This window comes from Canis lupus, chromosome 18 (genome assembly GCF_011100685.1).
Source record: "Canis lupus familiaris isolate Mischka breed German Shepherd chromosome 18, alternate assembly UU_Cfam_GSD_1.0, whole genome shotgun sequence".
Classification (NCBI taxonomy): domain Eukaryota; kingdom Metazoa; phylum Chordata; class Mammalia; order Carnivora; family Canidae; genus Canis; species Canis lupus.
In genome coordinates this window covers 36,707,204-36,719,409 of record NC_049239.1, presented here as the reverse complement: position 1 = coordinate 36,719,409, position 12,206 = coordinate 36,707,204, and the positions used below count along the sequence as shown (strand labels likewise).

The following is a 12,206-nucleotide window of genomic DNA, read 5'->3' as shown; positions in this document are numbered from 1 at the left end:
TACATATATTCCACTGAATGTCACAATTTATTTATCCATTCATTCTACTGCTAATGAGCATTTCTGTAATCTCCATGTCGATGCTACTACAATTAGTGCTGCTATTAACATTTTAGTAAATATCTTTTCCCTAAGATATTGTATAGACATGTTGCATAGACAGTGGGTTGTATATAGACAAGTTCAAATTTAGTAGCTGTTGCCAGTTTTCCAAAGTGCTAATTTCTTCATTTTAATGACTAAGAAAACTGATGTGGATATCAAAAAGATACCTGCACCCCCATGTTTACTGCAACATTACTCACTATAGCCAAGATATGGAAATGACCTAAGTGCCAACTGATGAATGAATAAAGATGTGCTATATACAATGGAACATTAATCAGCCATGACAAAGAAGGAAATCCTGCCATTTGCTACCACGTGGATGGACCTTGAGGGCATATTATGCTAAGTGAGATTAGTCAGACAAAGACAAATACTGCATTATATCACTTATATGTGGAATCTTAAAGAGCTGTACTCCTATAAACAGAGAAAGGAATAGAGGTTACGAGGGGCTAGAGGATGAGAGAATTGAGAGGTTGTTTATTGGTGCAAATTTGCAACTATTAGATCAATAAATCCTGGAGACCTAATGCATAGCATCGTGATGATAGTTAACAATAATGTATTACATGCTTGAAAGTTTTTTGAGAGTAAATCTTAATCTCCACAAAAAAGACATAATTATTATATGATGTGATAGACATGCTAGTGAATGCTATAATAATCATAGTGCAATATATAAAGTAACAAATCAACATTTTGTATGTCTTCAATTTACACAGTGTTATATGTCAATTAGACCTCAATAAAAATAATCAATTTAATTTAAAATCAATAGAAATAATTAAAAAAAAAATACCTGGTGCCCTGAAATGCTGGGTTGTATCATAGTGATGAATTGGAAATAATTATTCTTGGTTTTAGAGAACTTGTATTTTAAATTCAAACAAAACCTCACAAGGAAGTACTGAGTTAAGTTAAATTCTAAACTTCTGCACACAGGGAATTATTTGTGCAGAAAAAACATTTCTTGCTTTTAACAATAAGAATATTTATAAGATTCTGGGAACAGAAAAATTTAGGAATAAAAGCAGTAGCTTACGAAGTCCTTACCTTAGAATAAATGCAGCTGTCAGTTCCAAACACCCACTTCTGAGAATTATCTCCTTTATGTCTGTAATGAAAATGTAATTTAGAGACTGACAACTTTTCACCATGCTGAAACGTTTTGTAGGTTTCAATGAAAGGATCATTTTCCATATTCTGGCAGAAGGAGGACTGCCCAGACTCTCCCAAGGCTTCTACCATTATACCATCCTCACTGCTACCTCAGCAACTAAAGCTTTCCTTCCCTAAGACAACCTATTACCTTGGTACCCAAAACAGTGGTGGTGGAGTTGGTGTGGTGGTGGTAGTAGTGGTGTACATTACCCATGGCAACAGTAATTAAGAGTTTTAGAGAATAAATAGAATCAATAAAAATATAGAAACTTCTGACCCCCAAAAGACCCTCTTTCTATGAGACAGAAAGAAGCTTAATAAAGTATAAGGATTAAGAGGATGGTTGGAAAGGGATACCAATGGAAAATTAGGAACCTCAGGCAGCTGTTTCTGAAATAACCAGAAAATTTATTAAGGAATATCAAAATTTTTTAAACTGAATCTGAGTGAAAAAGGAAAACTAGAATGCAATGAAGTTAATCATGCCTAAATTAACTAATCATGTATTCATTAATATTTAGAAACCTTACAAAGGTAGGACAAATGAATTAAATTAAGTGTAATGGGATGTTAAATAAGACTTTTCCTACTGCCTCAGAGTTTTGACAGAAACTTCAATGGTTGGGAATAAGAGGTGTCAGGTAATGCTCTATTCTAAAGCAAGGTGCTTTATGATCATCTGGGCAGAACATGTCAAGGCAGCAGTCCAAAACTGGCTCAGTGTGCATTAGCCTTTTACCCACATCCAGTTTATATTAGAAAATGTGTAGAATTCTTGGGCATATTGAGATAGATGCTTGATAATACTGTAGGTTTCCCAGTCCCTTCCCTCAAAATTTTGATTCTGAAGGTCTGGGCCCCCCAAAATATACATTAACAAATATTGCAAGTGACTCCAATGGTAAGAACACTAAGGAATTTGGATGTGTGTGGTCTATGGACCAGACTTTTAAAAACACTGAACTAGAGTTATGACAGCAGCGGAGAGTAGGAAAGACTACATACTTGTTATAAAAGGAGAGCTGAATTGGTAACTGAATAAATGGGGTAGGGTTTAGGGTAAGTCCCAGATGTCAAATCTGGGTAAAGAAGAGGACAAATGACACTGTGAAAAGAAAGTGAATTTAGAATACAGAAGAGGAAGCAGGGATGTGAGAAAACACAGAAGTTCTAATACTTAGGTAAACTTTCTTTATAAAATATCTGTCAAGGTCAAACTGATCCCTAAACTAAGAATCTCATTCTCAGGCTTTAGACAAATGAAATTCTTGCTCCATTTCAGCATTGAGTAGGATGAGGGGAGTATTAGGGGAGTTGGTCCTTCTGGAGACCTTTTTATGTTGTAATTGATAGAGGTAAAGACAAGCTTTTAAAATTTTTTTTGACTTAGGGTCCTGAACTAAAATGTATTATTATAATAAAGATATTCATTATCCAAGACAACATATAGACTGAGAATTTAAAGGAAACTGAGATGAATAAAGTGAGATAGAGAGATATGAAGTGAGCTGGTCAAAAAATCACAGGTAGTATCAAATAGGTATAGAACCCAGAGCATCTAACTTGCAGTTCAACATCTTCTCAATTAGATTGGAAAAGTGCTGGAATTAGACTGGAAAAGAAATTTGTGTCACTTGAAATTAAAAATGGAATCAACAGTTTAGGCTCACTGATTAGAATTTGATTCATAATCTTTGTGACTTAAAACACTTTGGTATATGGGGATCCCTGGGTGGTTCAGAGGTTTAGCGCCTGTCTTCCGCCCAGGGCGTGATCCTCAAGTCCCAGAATCGAGTCCCACGTCAGGCTACTGCGTGGAGCCTATTTCTCTCTCTGTGTGTCTTTCATGAGTAAATAAAATCTTAAAAAAAAAAAAACACTTTGGTATGAACATAGATTTTTTTTTAAACTATCAACTTAAAAAAAAAGATTGTATTTATTCATTTGAGAGAGAGAGAGAGAGAGACCATGAGCAGGAGGAGGGGCAGAGGGAGATGCTGAGCAGGGAGCCTGATGACTCGGGGCTCCATCCCAGGACCCTGAGATCATTACCTAAGCCAAAGGCAGACTCCTTAACCAACTGAGCCAGCCAGGCACCCCAGATTTTTTTATATAGTTGTGTTCATATAATCACTAAATATTCTCAGACTATACAAATTCTTCTGAGGTAAGCTCATGTTTCAACCACTAAATGAAGAAATAATAAAAACATTATTGCTGGTCATTAAGGCTGTCAATCCCAAGCTTATAACTACTTTTCTTTTAAAAATAACAATGGAGTGACTGCTGTAATGCTTTGATGGAAATGTTCTGGGTTTTGATAAAACTTAGTTCATTTTAATTTAGAATGGTTATAGCTCAGTACAACATTATTGCTTACAGGCAATTCCTCCTGTTGCATAAATTATTGTGAGTATATTTCTTCAAGATAAATAAAGTGGAAAATGATAATTTTTCAAAGTGTAAGACATCTGCAATTGGTAATAAATGTACTGATGCTGTCAAAAGCTATAAAATTCAGAATTTTGTCTTTTAATTGAATTATAGTGTTGACTTGAGGATGAGTGTGATTATAAAAACATTAACTACATCAATTCGAGTTTTGATTTTCTGAATTTGTAGCATCTTTTTCCCAAATAACTACATCAATTCGAGTTTTGATTTTCTGAATTTGTAGCATCTTTTTCCCAAAAAATAATATAACAAGAGAGATGTTCACCAGATTGTCAACAATGTGAGGGCAGAGACCACATGTGTCCTTAGAGCTGATCACAGTGCCAGGCATATGATAGGAGATTAAAGATATCTTTGAATAAATAAATATATATGTGAATAAAGTGTCAAAATGTTATCACCCTAAAAATTAATAATAAGGCCACTACAAAAATTGTTTTGAATTTAATATACGGCAGTTTAGGGCATTTTCTTAGTGCGTAGCTAAAGAACATAAATTATACCTTGATTAAGAAAAAAATCTGAAAGAAACATAAGTTTCCTAGCATTTCTCAAGTATTATCACAGCTCAAATTCTGTTCAAGAATAGACTAGGAAATTTTGCAAACACGTAGTTTCAAATCATATATAAACCTGTGAGTTTGCTAGTAATTTCCCTATCAGGAGTCTCTTTATACATACATAAATGCAACCTTTAAATCTTATTACCAAAGTTATAAAAAACAAATCTCTCATGTGGCATCTATACTACCCAGGATAAGAAGATAATCATTCTAACATATAATAACTTATTTTAAAAATAAAATTCCTACAAATAAAAATGCAACTATTTATTTTTCAAGATATTTTACATATAAAGAAATCAAACTTAGATCCAATGTGCAGTGATGCTCATATGAGATTGAATTAGAAAATACCACAAAATTTCCTCTCCTTGGTGAAAAAGTGACAAGCTAAAAAGGTTTTTTAAAGAGAAACAGATAAATATTATAACATGTGCTGGACTAAATTCTGGTCCTGGATCTGACATTAACTAGATTAGATATATGACCTTTCTAGAACATTTATTCTCTAGGGGACATGGAATTTCTTATAAAGATAATTATATTATTGTCATTATCACAACCAGCACCATCACCACTCTTACTACTTCTACTAATAAAGAAGGGTTTAGAAAAGATGCTCTTTAGAGCCCTCCCTTCTCTGACAGCATAGGACTTCCAAGACTAGCCACATACTCTCCTTTTACAGGTCAGGAGAGAATTATCTGCCCTAGGAAACTTGCTCGTTGAATATGCATGCATATGCATTTTACTATTTATAGGAATCTACAAAATGTGTGTGTGTACACACACACACACACACACACACTTTTTTTTTTCTTTGAAATATGCCATTTATCAGGGAGTAAAAGCAAGAAGGCAGCCCATAACCACAATTCAGTTTGGGAAATCTCATAGGCTAAATAAAGCTCATTATTTCCCAGTTGACTATAAGGAGGATCATCATCATCATGCTTCACAATTACAAATCTATTTTCCCAGACAGCTTCAGATAGCTCTGGGATCTTCCAATTCTACCTGGACCAAAAGTAGGATCCATAGAGAACAGAGGAAAAGGATTTCCCCTCCATGATTCTTCTTAGCGTAGTTGGAGTAGAGGTAAGAAATTTGATCCATCAATCCAACTGTGAAGTTACACAATCTTCTATATGTTTGAATATTATTTTAACATCCAATGCATGGCAAATGGTCCTTTCTACAATGTGCAGTCTGTCATTCTCCTTTATTTTAACTCTTAGCCTCCTAAACTTCAAGACTTGACTAAAGAGATGATTTTCAGTCTCTCTGATTCCCTGGTGATGTGCTGTTTTCCTGTCTATTTGTCTTTTCGTCTCTGCACCTAACACTACACAGATACACTTGCTGGTTGTAGTTAATGGTGTCCTTAGAGCAGTGTTCATTTAACCTACTCTAGGATAATGTTGGCTGGCTATCACTCCATTTTCAGCAAGACCTACATGGGATGGGGGCGGGGCAGTAGATGAAAAACATCTAATAACTGAAAGATTCACATTGAAATAAGGAAGACAGGAAAGACTATGAGACTGGTAATAGAAAAATGAATGAAGCAGGCTAGAGCTAGTGTGAGGGCTATTATTTGAAACAGTGGAGAAGGCAGCAAACCAAGGGTATATATCCCATCTGAATCTGTTTCTATATCATTGGTATCATGAGACAATGAAAGCCCAGTATTGCCCATTCTTCTGATTTTTTTCAATAAAAGACAAAAATATGTATTTTTTTGTGTAAAATCTCCCTATTTCTATGGACTCACAACCAATTAAAAAATTACAATAATGTGCAGGCCAAACAAAATCCCTAAATTTGTAGTCTCCATAATCTAATCTCTGTGTGTAGATGGATGGATGGTGTGTGTGTGTGTGTGTGTGCTGCTTTAAATTAGTTTGTGAATTTAACACTAAAAGCCAGATTCAACATATTCACATTCTTTAAAAATGAAGCAAAATCAAGATTAAATGGTGGCCTTATTAAAGGACTTTGATGCAACTGGTTTGTCTGTAAGATATTCAAAATATCTTTTAGGAAGAAGCATCTTTGATTTTAATGTTTATGATTTTTATAATTTTCTATGATTTTCAGATCACTTGGTAATGGCATCGTTGGTTTGCCTTTCATCTACTCATAGCCAGATGTACATCACAGGAAAAATATTAAATATACAAATATGTGCAAGCACTTGCTATATTGAATAAGAATAAGATGAGTGACACCAAATGAGACATAACCGAACTAATGAGGCATGATATGTTTACAATATTCTCTGTGAGTTGTCAGGTTGTTACTTTAAGTGCTAGTTCTATTATTTTTAGTTTTTAAAAGACTATATCTTGATTCATAGCTTTTAAGGTCATATTATACTACTTAGGAGAAAAGGAAAAAATTTTGTCTCTAGAAGTTGCATGAGGATATTTATGTTATTTATAATAAAATATGGTTGTGTTTTTTTTTTTTTTTTTTTTTTTTTTTTTTTTTTAATTTTTATTTATTTATGATAGTCACAGAGAGAGAGAGAGAGAGAGAGAGAGAGGCAGAGACACAGGCAGAGGGAGAAGCAGGCTCCATGCACCGGGAGCCCGACGTGGGATTCGATCCCGGTTCTCCAGGATCGCGCCCTGGGCCAAAGGCAGGCGCCAAACCGCTGCGCCACCCAGGGATCCCCTGTTTTTTTTTTTTTAAAGACAAACAGGCACTTCAGATACTCTGGAAAAAATAAATATACTTGAAAGTACCAGAGGTGAGGTAATCTCTAAAATTCTTGGTCCATATTGCTTTCTAAAAAACAAAATGTAGCTTCACAGTTAGCTAGAACTTCTAGTTTTCCAAATTTTCTACTATTTACTTCCACCTTGCAATAGGTTTTGTTTCTCAGATAAAAATCAAGTTGCAGGGCAGCCTGGGAGGCTCAGCAGTTTAGCACTGACTTCGGCCCAAGGCATGATCCTGGAGACCCGGGATCGAGTCCCACATCGGGCTCCCTGCATGGAGCCTGCTTCTCCCTCTGCCCGTGTCTCTACCTCTCTGGCTCTCTGTTTCTCATGAATAAATAAATAAGGTCTTTAAAAAAAATCAAGTTGCATTAATATAAAGGCAAATAGTCTTCATTTGCATTGGGATCCTCTCTTCTCCCCCCGACCCCCCCCATCACACCTCTCTCCTTCTCTCCCTCTCTCCTTTCCTTCTTTCCTGGATTAAATAAAATCTTTTCTTGTAAATGGAGATTTTTTTCAAGTTAACTTACTACAGTTTTTTAAAAATTATCATATCTTTTCTTGTCCAGGCTCTCTTCTCTCTAGGTAGCAAGGATGTCATTTGTGGTTTTAGTCCCACCCAGATCCTTGACAATCCTGGCCAGAGTAGGAAATAACCCCAGCGGGCTAAGGCCAGATTGGCACTGATTTCAGTATCCACTAAGTCCAGGGAGAGCCCTGGACATGAAAAGCTTGTTCATCAAGCTATATATAACCTTCCCAGACACCTGACATTTTGACCTGGACCACTGGTCGACCATTCCACTGAGAGTGCTCCTCCCCCACCACTTCCCTCTAAAGTAAGCATTCAGTCATTCCTTACCTATCATTTTGATTTTTCTTTTGTTTGTTCCCCTAGTTTGTCTTTTTTGTATTTTTCAAAACAGCTTTTTTGAGAAATAGCTGACACACAATATTGTAAAATACTGCACAATCGACAGACATATTTGAAGTGTAAAATTTGACAAGTTTTGAAACTTGTATATACCTGTTAAAACATCCTAACAATCAAGATAATGAACATACCTATATCCATCTGTCCCCAAAGTTTCCTTGTGCCCCTTGGAATCCCAGAGTCCTATCTCTTCTCACCTTCCTATCTTCAGGCAAACACTAATCTGCTTTCTAATTAGTTACCATTTTCTAAAATCTTATATACATGGAATCAAGCAATATATTCCTTTCATTGTTGGCTCCTTTCCTTCAATATAATTACTTTGAGATTCACTGTTACATGTATTAAGAGTTGGTTCCTTTTTATTACTGATTATTACTATTGGTATCTTTTTTATTCCTTTTGTTTACTATTTTATCATACAGATACACCATAATTTATTTATTTATTCACCAATGGATGGACACTTGTGTTGTTTCCAGATTTTACTTTGGCTTTAGAAATAAAGCTGCTTGAATGTTCATTCCCGTACAAGTTCTTTGTAAGGATGTATGCTTTCATTTCTCTTAAGTGAATTTCTAGGAGTGGAATGGCTTGTATCTAATAACATAGATACATGTTTACACCTGAAACATGTATATACCTGCACATGAGCATGTATATATGCATGTATTTTAGTAAATTACCAACTCTTTCTCAAAATGACCACCATTTCATCTTTCTACCAAATATGCATGAGCATCGTCTTTGTTCCATATCTTCCCAACACTTGGTATGATCAGTCTTTTAAACATTAAACATTCCTATATATGTAGTGGTACTTGATTATACATTTATTTTGCATGCAAATAATTATTAACACTTTTTAATATGCCAACTGTATCTCTTACTTGCTAAAGTATTGTCCAAATCATTTATCTGCCTATGTTTTTCTCAAGTTGTGTGTGTATACCTTAGGATATACGTTATTTGCAAATATTTTCTCTTTCTGTGTAGACTGCCTTGCCAATCTTTTAATAGTATCTTTCAAAGAGCAAAAATTCTTAATTTTATTTTTTTAAAGATTTTATTTATTTATTCATGAGAGATGCACACACACAGAGGCAGAGACACAGGCAGAGGGAGAAGCAGGCTCCATGCAGGGAGCCTGACATGGGACTCGATCCTGGGTCTCCAGGATCAACACCCCGGGCTGAAGGCGGCGCTAAACGCTGAGCCACCAGGGCTGCCCAAATTCTTAATTTTAATAGAGTCCAATTTATGAATTTGTATCTTTGTGGATCATGCTTTTGGTATCATGTCAAAGAAAGTTTTGGCTAACGCAAGATCATATATATTTTCTCCAGTGTTTTCATCTATAATATGTAGAGTTTTATATTTAGTTCTATGATCCCTTTTGAGTTAATTACTATATATGGTGTTAGATGTGTGGATCAAAGTTCCCTTTTTTTTTAACATATAGATATCCAGGTGTTCCATCACTATTTGTCCAAAAAAATTGTTTTTCTCCAATGAATCTCCCACTTTTATCAAAAATCAGTTAACTATATATGTGTGGATCTATAGGGATGCTCTATTCTGTTCCATCAATGTAACTGTATACTTTAGTGCCAACAGCATACTGTTTTCATTATTATAGTTTTATCATAAGTCTTGAGACCAGATAAAATAGTTCTTCTACCTTTGTTCTTTTCCAAAATTATTTTGCCTATTTTAGATTCTTTCTGTATGACTTTTTAAATTAGCTTGATTATTTCTATAAAATAAACCTGCTGGGATTTTGATTGAGATTGCATTTAAGTATATGGAGGAGAATGGATATCATAATAATACTGAGTCTTTTGATTCATGAATGCAGTATATTCATGCATCTATTAGGTCTTTAATTTCATTTAGCAATGTTTTGTAGTTTTCTTTTTTTTAGAAAAAGATTTTATTTATTTATTCATGAGAGACACAGAGAAAGAGAGAGAGAGAGGCAGAGACACAGGCAGAGGGAGAAGCAGGCTCCATGCAGGGAGCCAGATGTGGGACTCGATCCCGGGACTCCAGGATCACATCCTGAGGCGAAGGCAGGCACTCAACCGCTAGGCCAACCAGGCATCCCTGTTTTGTAGGGTTTTTTTTCTTTTATTTTCCTTCCTTCCTTTCTTTCTTTTTCTTTCTCTTTCTTTCTTTCTTTCTTTCTTTCTTTCTTTCTTTCTTTCTTTCTTTCTTTCTTCTTTTTGTAGTTTGCAATGCAGAAGTCATACACATATTTTGTCTGATTTATCCTTAAACATGTCATATCTTTGATGTTATTATAAATGGTGTTTTTAAATTTCAATTTTCAAAGTTGTTAGTTGCCAGTATATATAAATACAAGCAATATATGTATATTGATCTCAAGTCCTCAAACTTGCCAAACTCATTTATTAGCTCTAAAAACTTTTTGTACATTTCATAGGATTTTCTACATAGGAATCATTTTATCTGAAAACAAAGATAATTTAACTTCTTTTATTCATATCTAGATGTATTTTATTTCTTTTCCTTTTCTTGTTATACTGGCTAAAAGTTTCCATGTAATGCTGAATAGATCAGAATGGATAACTTGGTGGTTTCTTCATGTTTCTTGTCCTTGGAATTTGTTGAATTTCTTGGATCTGTGGATTATAGTTTTCACAAAATTTGGAAAATTTTAAGATATCATTTCTTCCAATATTTTTCCCTGCTTCTTCCCTTCAGAGATTCTAATTACTCACAGAATAAGCCATATAAAGTTTCTCATATCTCACTGATGGTCCGTTCTTTTTTTCCCCAATATTGCATCTCTCTGGCTTTCATTGTAAGTAGTTTTTATTGCTATCTGTTCAAGCTTACTAATATTTTCTTCAACAATGTCTAATCTACCACTGCTCACAGCATATTTCATTTCATAAACTGTAGTTTTCATCTCTGGAAATTCAATTTGAGTCTTTTTATATCTTCCATATGTCTATTTAATATGCTCGGTTTTTCCTTCAGCTTCTTAGGTATATGGAATACAATTACAAGAAGCATTTGAATTTCCTGTGTCATTTCTGGATCAGTTACAACTTATTGACTTTTCTCTTTCTTGTAACCATGGACAAAATCAGCTGAAACATCACTGGGTTCCATGTTCAATGGTCTGGACCTGTCATTATCACTGCAAGTTGATTCTTGTTTTGTCTCCAGTTACAGCACTGATTCTGCCCCAGAAATCTTGTTATCCACTCCACATATAGTACCCCAACAAATTGGGAACTGCCTTGGGAAATATGAGTTTAGAACCCTACTAGCACTAGCTAGTTTGCATGATACCAGCATACTGTCTCCCTCTCCCTTCTGTCTAGGTTTCCTAATTAATATACTCCTACTCATCTATGGAGGTATTTACTACCACATGTGGCACTCAATAGCAATTACTTGTCTGGACTTTGACCCATCAGCAATGTAGCCTTGTGGCTAAGAGTGGGTTATAGAGTCTGACCTCTTGAGTTTGCATTCCTCTCCAGCCAGTTAGTAGGCATGACCTTGATTAAGTGATTAACTTCTCTGTACTTCAATTTCCTCATCTGTAATAATAATAATGATATCTACCTTTTCAGGTTGTTGTTAGGATTAAATGTAACAATAATATATAAAGAAATTAGAATAGTGTCCGGTTCAGAATTTTGTTGTTCTTGTTGTTGTTGTTGTTAGATTGAGAAGTACAGGTAAGATTTATATCAAGGAATCTGACTCTATAGACAACATTCTTAACCATTATGTGATATTCTAATAACTATTGGACTTTCTGCTCTGTCTGTTAAAGAAAATGTCCCTTCTGTATTTGTGGTTGGGCTGGTTTCTTTTGTGCCTAGGTGCCCTAGTTCTGGTTTTGGCCGAAAGCACATCCTATGTAGAAGTAGTTGGATAATAGCTTTCTAAGTCCTGAAGCACAGTAGAATTTGTTTTTGTCAATGTTAGATGAAATCAAAAGACAAATGGGCAAGAAAAAAAAGTACCTAGGAAATAAGATTTCCAAACCATTGGTGATAAATCAACTTTCTTCTTTGCTGCTATTTTTTTGCTATATCTAGTTTTCATTTTTAATTTGTTTTTCCCAAGTCAGTAAAAATGGATTGGAAGGAGACTTCTATTGCCCTACATATTAGCAATTTTCTGTCTTCTCAATTTTTCTTTCCTAGTTCAGTATTTAATATTCAGAAGATTTAGAGAAGGTTAAGAATACACATAGAACATTAAATATTT

The 12,206-nt window shown here is 34.7% G+C and overlaps 1 protein-coding gene across 23 annotated transcripts in view; it reads right to left on the bottom strand.

The window, feature by feature from the left end:
• DCDC1 (doublecortin domain containing 1) overlaps positions 1-12,206 on the bottom strand; it is a 482,774-nt gene that overhangs the window by 221,069 nt on the left and 249,499 nt on the right. For all 23 annotated transcript variants that reach the window (XM_038563136.1, XM_038563134.1, XM_038563146.1 and 20 more), the window contains one exon: positions 1,162-1,222. In XM_038563136.1, coding sequence (XP_038419064.1) covers positions 1,162-1,222 — 61 coding nt within the window. The remainder of the gene's footprint in view (positions 1-1,161; positions 1,223-12,206) is intronic.